General features: G+C 39.9%; 1 protein-coding gene across 1 annotated transcript in view; it reads right to left on the bottom strand.

Moving 5' to 3' along the window:
- SULA (NAD(P)-binding Rossmann-fold superfamily protein) overlaps positions 1–12,407 on the bottom strand; it is a 608,848-nt gene that overhangs the window by 480,037 nt on the left and 116,404 nt on the right. The window contains exon 3 of the mRNA XM_089431599.1: positions 12,208–12,267. Within this exon, the coding sequence (XP_089287725.1) occupies positions 12,208–12,267 (60 nt within the window). The remainder of the gene's footprint in view (positions 1–12,207; positions 12,268–12,407) is intronic.

The raw sequence follows: 12,407 nt of genomic DNA, 5'->3' as shown, positions 1-12,407 counted from the left end.
TCAAATCAAAATCATCGATCAAACATGTTAAGATTTTTCTACCATATTTTAAGTCTTGAATTAGGTAGTTTGATCAAAATTGGGCAATGTTGACTAATATCCCTAGACGATCGAGGTAGAGGCAAAGGCTAGACAAGCGGAGAAGAATCTAGATTCTAGATCATTAATGTACAATGGATGTTATATCTATCTTGATTTATGCAAAAATATGCATGTTTTCATGTCTTCTACAATTAATTTGGTATTTGGGATGTTTGTTTTGAGTATAAATGCAAAAAAATATAATATATATATATATATAACAGACGCTTCCGCGGACGCTTCGCTTCCTAGATTTTTGGAAAATGACGCTTCGGCGTCCCCGCTTCCAAAAAACGCTTCCGCTTCGTGCAACATTGGTCTGGACTACAGGCAGGGAGATGGAGTGAGATTGGCAGGATACACTGATTCTGATTGGGCAGGTTGTGCTTCTGATAGGAAGAGCACTTCAGGGTGCTGTTTTGGGTTGGGTTCAGCAGTAGTGTCATGGTTCAGCCGGAAGCAGCAGTCAGTAGCACTGGGTTCAGCGGAAGCAGAGTATATGGCAGCCAGTCTAGCTAGTTGTGAGGCCATCTGGCTTCGCAAGATGTTGTTTAGCTTATTTGGTCAGCCGTTCAGACCTTCAGTGATTTACTGTGATAATTAGAGTTGCATTAAACTCACGGAGAATCCAGTATTTCATGACAGGTCAAAGCATATCGGGATCAGATATCATTTCATCAGAGACTATGTTCAGAAGGGAGCTATGAAGCTTGAGTATATTTCCACTGATGAGCAGGTTGCAGATATTCTTACCAAAGCCTTACCACAGGGCAAGCATGTCTACTTCAGAGACAAGATGGGTGTGGTGAGGAACACCTTCCTCGGTAAGAGGGAGTGTTGAAATTTGGTACCGGAGGACAAGTGGTTCCCTTAGGCTTTGATCTTTGGCCTAGGGAAAAATGTCCAAAAGAATTTAATTTTTCTCCTAAAGTAACTTTATAATTTTTATAAAGTTAAATCTTATTTAAAAGTGACTTTAAGTGATAAAGTTACTAAGTCTAATTTTAAAGTGACTTTTATAAAGTCAATGAAAAATTAGAAAGGAAAAGTGACTTTGGAAATAAATGACTAAGTGGGTCTTTATTAAAGTGGGGTGAATTAAAAAATAAAAAGTGAGATTTAAATGAGCATTTAATCTCAGCCTTAGATCTCAATCTATTTCAGCCATTGGATTTAGGGATCACCCAAAAGTCACTTGGGTTTAGATTAAAGGAGGAAAAGGAGGAAAAGGTCATTCATTCTTTCATGAGCAGATTGGGAGAAGGAGAGCAAGAGAGATTTCTGAGCAGGGAGGAGAAGGACACAGCAGCTTGGCACACATTCCAAGGCAGCAGTTGAGCAGATTTGTACAGCTGATTCAGCACACAGTGAAAGGCAGATTTTGGCACAATTTTCGAGGAGTGGTTTGTACAAAAATCGAGGAGTAGTTTGCTGGTTTTTCTGCACGCAAAACGAGGACCGTACAGTAGCATTTAATGTTGAAAGTGGGCACGAAAATCGAGGAGGCCGTACAGCGTTTATTGCTGTCCTGTTTGCTGTAATTTCCAGTTTGCTGTGAGGCATGGGAAAAGAGAAGTTGTAAATTTGCTTGCTGATTTTTTGCTGAATATTTCTCACTGTGAAAAAGGCATTTTCAGAAATAAAGAAGAGCTCTCGAACTGGTTTTCCCCAAGAGTTGTAGGGGGTTTTTCCAAGGTCAAGTTGACCAAAAATCTCAGTGTTTAAATGTGTTTTAATGGCTGTTTATTACTGCTGATTTTTATTTCTGCAATTTCCAGTATTCTGTAAAATTTCCAGAATTTGTGTTTTCGGCGATATTTATTTTTTCAGCTTGTTAAATGTATGGTTATGGGAAAGGGCATTTATCTACATGGGAGAAATAAGGTGAAACTGAAAACCGGGGTGGGAAAACAGAAATTTCTACAGGAAGCAGATATTTTGGCTGAAGCCCCGGATAAACACTCCCATAGCTCCCAGCTCCAATCTGCTCCACGATAACCCCAACGTCAGTCTCTAGGGACTGCGTCAGCCCTTTCCTGGCCCAACGTCAGCCCAATAACCCCTGCGTCAACCTCTTTGAAACCAAGAAGGAAGTTGACGATCTCAAAGGCAAACTACTAGAAGCAAACGATAGGGAAAGAAGCTTGACAAACCAGCTCAAGGACAAGGAAAAGGAAAAGTCAAACAAGCGGAACAAGCAAAATAAAGAAAAACATATCACCTCTTTGAAGAGGGAACTTGAAGAAGCCAAAAGGATCGAGGATGTCTTAAAAGGTCAGATAAAGCAAAAGGAAGGAGATTGTATAAACCATGAGTAGGAAATCGTTGCCTTGAGAGCTAAAGTAAACAAACTGAAACAGAAACTCAGAAGTTCACAAGTGTTCGAAAACATTATCAATTGCCAGAGATCTCCATTCATCAGACAGGTCTGGGATATATTGGTGATACTTCACGTTCCAATGATGAAGAGTAACCACAAGTCAAAAAATATGAAGAACAACCACATGAAGAGAAGCCTCATCCAAATAATGAAAAACAATCACAAGAAGAGAAGAAGTCTTTTGTAAAGAAGTCTTATCCCAAGAATGAAGAGAAGCCCAAAGTCAAAGTCCTATACAAATCAATCAACAAAGAGAGCTGGAAGACCAATGCTTCAAATCAGGATGATGCATTCATGACATCAACTCAAGATAGAGCATTCAGGGATGGAGAGCAACAAAAGCATTTTTAGGGACAAGACAACTTCAGCAGATCTTCACCCCATACACCCAGGCATGCAGAGACATTTCATGGTTATTGTTACACATGTTCTAACTATGGACATTGAGCTCAAGATTGCAGGGGACATAGCAGGAGCATTGACAATGGGTTTTATCAAAGACCTTGGAGCAGATTTTCTGAAAGACAAGACAGAATCCTAGACACCTATAACAGCAGAAACTATAACTTTTTTACTCCATTATTGAGATTAAAAGTAGAGTGTTATTTATATCATAATCTTGGCCATTTTGCACGAGATTGCAAAAGTGGATTGAAGCAAACCCCGCAGATGCAAGAAGGAAGGAATGTTGAATGTTATCTATGTCACAACATTTTCCATTTTGCACGAGATTGTTGAAGCGGTTTGACGTGGACCCCACAGAGTCATGAAGGTAGGTCATTCACTGGGCAAGAAGACAAGACCACCAGGGTCTGACAGAGAAAGCAGGTATTCCCGTGATCTCTCACATTATTGATAGATGCACAAAGATAGGGGAGTTTGTAGAAGCATATTGCTTAGAGGGGACATCAGCACAGGATCTAATGTAGCAGGAAAGCATGTTGACAGGGGTAGTTTATGCAGAGGTACGTGGCAAAGTCTACAATTGATAGACAGTTAACATGGATAGAATAACAAGATAGATATGTCAAACTCATAATAGTTTCAGAAGGAGAAGAATAGTTAAAAGATTACAGGTCCACAGGATCAAGCATATCATCAGGGGGAGCTTGCAGAGATGATGCAGAGAGCATGTTGTCAAGAGGATCCATATCATTTGGTGTGTCAATGACCCTTTGCCATTGATGTCAAAGGGGGAGAAAAACTTGGAGGAGTCCAGGAAATGCAGAATGCAAAATACCTTGTATGCTTGGTGTGTTGACATCAATGACAAAGGGGAGATTGTTGAACAGGTTGTCATAGATGTCAAAGTGGGCGTAGTTGTAAGATGATTAAGCAGGTGTGCAGCAGGGCATTGATGTCAAAACAAGAGCAGGTGCATGTATCAAATAGATGAGAGGTTGCAAGAACGAAACCCTAGCCCTAGGATTTGAGTTCCTTGGATGTTGGAGACACCTTGTCTTTGCTGAAGTTTTTGGAGAAACAAATCAATGTGCTTGCCTCGAAGACCCTCACCATCAAATTCTTCTCGTCAAGTTGTTTCCGGTGGTATGTTGAGCGTTTTGTGGGCCCTCACGGTTTAAGAGAAACATCCAATCAAAATTGAAGGTCCAATTTAGGGTCTAAAACCCCAAGGGCAGCTGAGATGGCAATAATGATGATGTGGCAAAATTGGATGATTGTTGAAAATTCTCTCAAGAACAAGTATGTGGCAGCATTTTAAGAAGCAACAGATATCATAAGTTAAAATTTCAATGAAGGTTGGCCCAAAATCATGGGATCAAATTAAAATCCCAAAAAGAATTATTTATATGGAGGATATCTTAATGGGATAAATTTAATTATATGGTCCAAATTCAAAAGTAACATTTGGGACCCATATTAATTAATATAATCCTAAGTATCTGCCTTAACATACTTTTGGTCCAAGGCATAAAGGAGTTTTCTTTAGCATCAAAATCAATAACATTTTCCGCCTAAGTCGACCTTAAGCTAAATAAAAAATTCAAAAGCAATTTAACTTGTCCCAAAATTAAGTTTTCGGTGGATCTCTCTAGAAGCTCATCAAAAATCTATACAAACTAAGATATGAACGGACAAGGGCATCGAATTTCTTCCGTCTTATGAAATAAAAGCTGAAGCAGCGAAAATTCTGTGGAAAGTTTGATTTGTTGTTATCGATATGTCTCATTATCTCTGAAGAAAGATCCAATCAATGAAGACTTGCATTCCTGAAGGAAAATCTCAGACCAGTGGCAGTAATTAATCATTTTTGGGTTTGGTTGTTGACTTGCTCTTTTCAGCATTTTTTTTAATGATTTGCTCAGCGGCCAGTCAAAGGGTTTTTGGATGGTGAATTTTTTAAAGGGTTCTTGGTGTTTGTCTATCTCGTGGACTCCATCTGAAGCGCAGAGGTGGATTTTGTTTCAAGCTCCGCTCAACGATAATCTATTCATGTCGCTAAAAAGGAATGTGTGAAGACATCTGCGGCTTTGGATTTTTGGGCTATCCTTTTATTTTGGTGTTTTGCATAAGGTTTCGGATTCTTTTCTTAAGGTGAGATTTGAAGGAACAAGACTGCAGCTAGGGCACCTCTGAATGCACATCAAAGGAATCTTGTTGTTTGTACATGCAATTTTTGGAAATTTCCTTGAGGACCTCAGAAAACCAATGACAGATGGCCTAACTTGCTGCCCCTTTGCACTGGAATGAGAGGCACTGATCTGTCATTGGTGACATTTTTTTTGGAATGAATGGGTCATGGTTCACTGAGTAGATTTCGTTAGTTCTGTGAAAAAATTGTTGTGTATGAAATCCTCTAGATCGAACCCTGAAGTGTTTACTCACTGGAGCATTGCGACCTAGCAAATCCTTCTGGACATAAAGAACTGATATTATCTACACAAACCTAGAGGCCCAGAACTATGAACCGAGACACAGAATATTTGTTGTTTGTATCCGTGCAAATGATCTGTCAAATATGAAATATTCATAATTATATTAGAATGCAAAGATCTGCAGTTCAATCAATCGAATATACACAATAACCAAGTGCAAATTTGTTATGCCTGAAGTATTTTGATCTGATCTAATGCATTATGGATCATGATGATCTACAAGTGAAATGTTGAAGAGCCATTTTTCTGGTGTAATTTAATGCATAGTCTGACACAGATCAAGATGGCACGCTGTGTATAAGACAGTGTAACAATGATCCCAAACTTTTGGTCAAGCATCTCCTCTATGACCAGCGAAGAAATCGTCTAACTGCTGGTCTCTGGGTACGTAAATAATTTCTACAGTGACCTAATTCTTGCAGCGCCTACAGGAGTTTCTTAAGCATATACATATTCATTATAAGTTGACCTCTGTGCAGTCTTGCGCTTGATGAAAATCTAATGTTCATTGGACAATGTAGAACTGAGCCCGTGATATAGGGAGGCAGCTTTATGAAAGTTAAAAAGTGCATTGGAGATCGTATATACATCACAGTAAGACTTGGCAGGAGGCTTGAGGATGTATGAGCAGCAGATATAACTTGATGCTACAGTATGTACCACAATAAAAACAGTGACACAGATTTAACACTGCAGGTAGATTGTCATGACAGTGAACGTACAAAATATAAGTTTGTGAAGCCAGGGTTGACCTAATCATACATTGTAAGTTGTTTTGTTGGACAGTATGTGCTAGCAGGGACAGTAAGAATAATAGGAGTAGAGACAACAGTGAATGTCAGCAGTTGGAGCAGTGACAACTGTGGGCATTAGTAGCAGCAGCAGCAGTGGATGGTAGCAGTTGACAGGAGGAGCAGCACAAGCAATAATAATTATAGTGGACAGTAGGGAGCAGGGGCAGTGATAGCAGTAGTAGCGGCAGTTGGTAGTTGTGAAACAGTGAAGTGCAAAGGCAGCAGTAGTGTGGTGCAGCGAGCAACATAAGCAGAGCAGTTAAGACAACATTATTAAAGTTACTGAAGCAGTGAAGGCAGTGAAAGCAGTGCAAACAGTTACAGCGTTTGCGATGGTAACAGCGGACAGAAGCAGTGGACAGTGATAATATAGCAGCAGCAGATGGACCAATAGTAGATCAGTGATAGAAAGTAGTCAGAGCAGTGCAGCAGTAACATTAGTTGACTATCTTATTGTATTTGGGTAATTTTCCCTAGTACGGGAACCCAACCTTCAGGGAGCTTTGCTTCCTTCCAGGTTGTTGAAAACTCTTGGGAGTGTTTCACTTCCTTCCAGGTCTTCCTGGTAAATTATTGTTTGTACATTGTACGCTACATAATACATCACTTGTTAAAGCCAAATCCCTTGTGTACTGCTCTTCATGTGATATGTTTTATGGTTTTATAATGATGCTCTGAATTGTCTCTAAAATTGTGAAAATTAATATAAATACGGATTCACCCGCCTCTCAGTATTTCCAACAGCTACTGGGGCGAAGGTTTCTTTGTAGTCTTTCCCTTCCTTCTGAGCATACCCCTTTGCCACGAACCTGGCTATGTATTTCTGTACACTGCCGTCTGCAGCATATTTGACCTTGTAAATCCATCTCGAACCTACCATTGATCTATCCTGAGGCCTAGGTACCACTTCCCAGATATCATTGACCATTATAGAGCTGTATTTTTCCACCATAGCCTCTACCCATACTTGATGCTGAACGACCTCCTGAAAACTAGAAGGTTCCCCAACCTGAGCTACTAAGGCCTGGTATCTGCCTGCTTGTCCTTGCTCCCTTTTACTATTCCTGGGTGCACCAATGAAGTCTTCTGCATCCCGTAAAATCTGTCGGAGTTCCTGGCTCGTTCTTCCACTGGTAGTAGGTACATCTATCAACTCCTCTTCTTCCTAAGATTCCTCCTATTCTGACGCCTCGTCTTCAAGAGGATTTTTGGTACCAGTTTCCATTGGTTGAAGTGGTCTGACCAATGGCTCGTCTTTTGACTGCTCCTCGAAAGGCATTTCTCGGGATTTTCTGAAAGCTCTATCCTCCATGACCTTTACATCCCGCCGAACTACTACATTCCTACTCCCTAGAAGATAGACTCTGTATGCCCTGGCATTCTCACTATATCCCACAAGATATCCTCTCTTGGCAGTTTGATCTAATTTCTTTCTCTTCTCTTCAGGTATACGACAATATGCTAAACTCCCAAATATCCTGAAATCGCTGACTTCAGGTGTCTTCCCAATGAAGACCTTCTACGGAGTGATTTTTCCCAATAACCTATGAGGAGTCTTGTTTTAGACATAAACTGTCGTGATGCATGCTTCTGCCCACAAGAATTTAAGCATATCCTGATTGTAGAACATTTCCCTAGCTGCTTCCACAATAGTCTTGTTTTTCCTTTCTGCTCCGGATTGTAGGGAGTTGTCCACTCTCTTCTGATGCCTTGCTTAGCGCAAAAATTGGTGAAGTCCTTGTCAACATACTCTCCACCATTGTCTGAGTGCAACACTTTTATCTTCTTTCCTGTCAGATTCTCCACTGGAGCCTTGACCTCTTTGAATCGACCGAAAACCTCATCCTAGGTTTTCATAAAGTAGATCCAAGTCTTCCTGGAATGGTCATCGATGAAGGTGACGAAGTACTCGGCACCGCTAAGAGCTTTTGTGGACATTGGTCCGCAGATGTCTGAGTGTATCAATCCTAGCACACTCTTCGCCCTATTGTTACTTCTAGAAAACGCAGCTTTGGCATACCTGCCCAGAGCGCACCCTTTGCATACATCATCTTGTTCAGTACTTAGTTCTGGAACTCCTGATACTGTTTTCCCGAGAATTCTCAAAGCCCCATGGTGCAAGTGTCCCATCTTCCAGTGCCATAGCTCATTCAAGTCTTTGTCTCCATTACTGCCTATTAGTGCCATTGGTGATTCTAGTTGTAACCTGTACAACCTGTTACTTTTGATTCCAATCTGAGCCTTCCTTTTCCAACTTGGGTGTTTGACATACACTTTCTCCTTAATGAAGAAAAAGTCATAGCCTTTGTTTTGAAGTTGAGATACGGAAAGTAAGTTCATCCCCAATCCTAGCACATGCAGCACATTAGTTGCCCGAAGTCGCTCCCCTGCTTCGGTTTGAAAAACTATGATACCTCTTCCTACTGGAGTACACTTCGCCTTATTCCCCATGGTGATCCGAAAATTCATTCTTTCTTCCTGATAATCTAAAAAACATTCTCGGATTCCTGTCATATGCCAAGAAGCTCCATTGTCTATGTACCAAACCTCCGAGGACGTAGAGCTCGCAAGGCAAGCGACTTGTTCTTCCAATCTGGAAGCTAACATCGAATATTCGTCCCTTGTGCAGCCTTCTGAAAATATGTGCGAGTCCCTTTGAGTGGATGCCTTTGTATCATGCTCTTGAGCCATAAACGATTTTCCTTTCCTGTTGTCAGATCTCTACTCTAATACCATGTGAAAATTTCTAAATTGAAATTCTATCACTGCAACAACTGATTTATTTCACCTACTTATTATTCTCAATAAGTTATTTACGAAATTCCTTCAGCAAATATTAAAATAAATTCTAGTGTAGTTATCACACAATTACCCAGAGAAAAATACATGCACAAGAATCAATTACAACGACAATTATTTTTGGACAATTGTCCCCGGAAAAACCCAATGCGGGAAAACCGATGCAGTAGATGAGGGCTTTATTAATCTTCAACAGCAATTGCTTTTACAAGAAATGATTTTTACAGAAAATTGAAAGAAAAGAACTAAGACTTTCCCTCTAAGACTATCTGACACTTTGGAGACCTTGCTCCCACTTCTGCGTCACCCCTACCTACTTCACTCTGATTGACCCAGTGTGGCTCTAAGTGGTTCTGCGTCTCTCTGCATAGGCCCTGCGTCCCTTCTTTGGACTGCCACTCTCTTTCTACGCTCTCTTACACTGCCCCTGCGTCACCTCCTCCTCGATCTCTGCTTGTTGCTGAACCCCTCCTCTTCCTCCACCCTGCAACTCCCTCTAAAATCGATCTCCTCTTCCTTGAGAATCAAATTTCCTTGAGATACTGAGTATCTGCCATTGTGTCTCCAAATGACCCTCAAGTCTTCTCTTATACTTTTCCTGTTGATGAATCAACGGCCGAGATTAAATCCCTAATCAACGGCCGAGATTAAGTCCCTAATCAACGGCAAAGATTAAAATAGACTTGATCCTCGTCTCTTAGAAGCTTCTCATCCTTATCTTTATTAATACCCATTAATATTTTTATTTTCTTAAGTTTAGACTTAGGAACCCATTAAAAATATTAATTATTTTAATAACTCCTCATTTGGATTGAATTTCTCAAAATGATTTCTAGGTCTTGGAGATCTCATGTGCCTTAGCCTCTCCTCCAAATTTCAAGGCTAGATCACATCCGATGCTACCACAAATCAACAGGAAGCGGGACCACGCAACCAAAATCGAGATTTTCCATGTAGTGTCATCCCTAAAGCTAATGGTCAATAAAGGAGATCCCACAGGACTAGGATACAAGGCTAATCACCAAATCAGGGAAAGGAGACAAGAGTACAAACCTATCCCACTCTTTCCGCCGAATCCCCCCACCAATCCATGCCCACAAGTGTCCATGATAAGTAAACAAAATTACTTAACTCTACCAATGAAAAGCCATACCTTTGGGGTCAGGAGGCCCACCTTCGAACATACGATCATAACAAATGGGCAAGGGACCACATGGCTGGATCAGGTGGCGGAGATGGTGGCACATCGAGCTATCTGGAGGTTGCAAGGGGCTACTAGCTGTCAACTGAGGACCATCTAGGAGAAAAAAATTCTCCTATGGACACTACCCATAGGTGGTAGGTAATAGGGCTTGTTGCTGCCTATCACACACACCTATCAAAGTGTGCACAATGGCTTGTTGGACAGTGATAGGTAGTTGCAGATGTCAGACACCAGCAGCGTGGTCTGGATTTTTGCCTAAGTCTAACTTAGGAAAGCTAGTTAATTAATAGCAGTTAATTAAGGAAATGTCATAATGCTCTAGAAACTCACACAGATTGAGTTTGAGATGATCTTAGCTGTTGATGGAGATCTAATAATGGTCGTTGGTGAGCCAACGAGAGAATATAAGAACAGAACGATGGGATGGAGATAAACACATCGAAGAAGAGGAAGATCAAGGTAGATCGAATTTCCTAGAGAGTAGAGATTCAGCATAGGGAACAATTCAAGCTAGTGATTGAGTAGCAAAGGCTGAGGAGCAGTTTGGACTCCAAATCTGAATAAAATGATCCCCTCCTATTGTATTGGTTGCTGATGGTTTGAAGAAACACTAGTTCTCTTGCTTTTGGCTTGAAATGAAAATATTTTGAATGGAAATGTAATAAGTGAAGTTTCATCTAATGTGTGGCATCCCCTATTCCATTCTTGGCTGATTTAAGTGCTGGAAATTTTATTTCAGGCTGCTGCAATAAGGGTTTCAAGTTAACGGGCAGTTTTGTCACTTTGAAAAAAAGGTTCTAGATGAGGTGCATTTTATTGAACTCTTTCCTATTTTTACTTTGTGGTCGAAAGATCTATTGTATGTCATTTCATTGAAAAATATCATAATAATTTTAGCCTAAAGTAGGATCACATCTTATTATTAGTGCATGTTCATATATAGGCACCTTTGGAAGGGCCTATCTCTTATTCATTCCCAACCTTTTAAAAGCTGCTGCCATTAATAATTTTCTGCATGTTATAACCACAACTATTACTCTCATTTATCATCCATAATCAACCCTCTTTGTTACTTCAAGACCCCATATGTCCTCTGAAATATTTGGCACTAGTCTTACACCATCAACCACCATTAAAAGAAACCTAATAAAATAATTAAAAATATGTTTTACTAAAGCAATTCTTCACTTCACCCAGACCTTCATTTACCTAACCTATAGTAATCATAACTCGAAGGACACCCCCCTTGTGCTGAAGGAGAGCCGAATTTAAGTAAGAAAAAGCCTAGTTTAGTTGACAATAATAGGCCTCTGTTATCTTTAGCCTTACACCCAATCTTTGGACTCTGGATCTCAAAAGCAAGAATAACCAATAACACTAACCACCAAAACTACTTTTCTTTTTCTTTTTTTGTTTTAAGCATGGAGAGGCAAGGAGTCAGGACCAAAACATTGGTCTCTCTCCCACAATCTCTAATACACCTATGAACAACAATATCAAAATGCTAATTGTCTCCTCGAATTAGAAATTGGATAACACCTAACGTTATATAACAGTTTGTTGATGTCGAATAAGACATGTCACGACTCACGAGCATCAACAAATGAATATGAAGAAGCAAATAGAATTTCTCGGAAATATGCAATTCCTAATATGGAAGAATTACATATCCAAATAATCAATGGAGCCAAGGGGGGTTACTCAGTGGTGAGAATGATGGCTTGTTAGACATCTACAAGGGTTCCAATCTAGCGGAAATCCTCACACTCTTGGTCATGCAACTGGGGCCAGGTGCAAGTCCTGGGCAATTATGGTGGAACAAATACCCCCTTCTCATGGTTTCTTAGTAAAATGTAAGTATGATGCTTTCAAGTTTTAACGCTTCCTATGTAACAATGAAATATCACTTATGAGTGGTAAAAAAAGATTGATGATACATACATAATCAACTCAAATGAGCATTAAGCATGGAGAATGTCAGGTAGAAAGAACTTGAATTTTTAACTATGAATGTTGAATTCTGTCATAATCAAAGTGCAAGTACCTTCTTACCCGGAAATATGCGTTTTGCTTTGGACATGGATCGAGTGAGAACTCGAATCTTATGATTATCTGCAATATAAGAAAGAATGTCATAATAAACAAATTGATTAGCCAACTAACCATAAAAAGTGATTTTTCTTATGTTAAGGGAGTAAACTGTAATAATAAATATGGTACACATAAATCAAGATTGAAAATCAAAATATGTA

This window comes from Pinus tabuliformis, chromosome 5_1 (assembly GCF_031772625.1).
Source record: "Pinus tabuliformis cultivar Carrire ecotype Pingquan chromosome 5_1, CPIR1, whole genome shotgun sequence".
NCBI lineage: Eukaryota > Viridiplantae > Streptophyta > Pinopsida > Pinales > Pinaceae > Pinus > Pinus tabuliformis.
The sequence above is the reverse complement of the archived record's forward strand: the minus strand, read 5'-3'. Positions and strand labels throughout refer to the sequence as shown.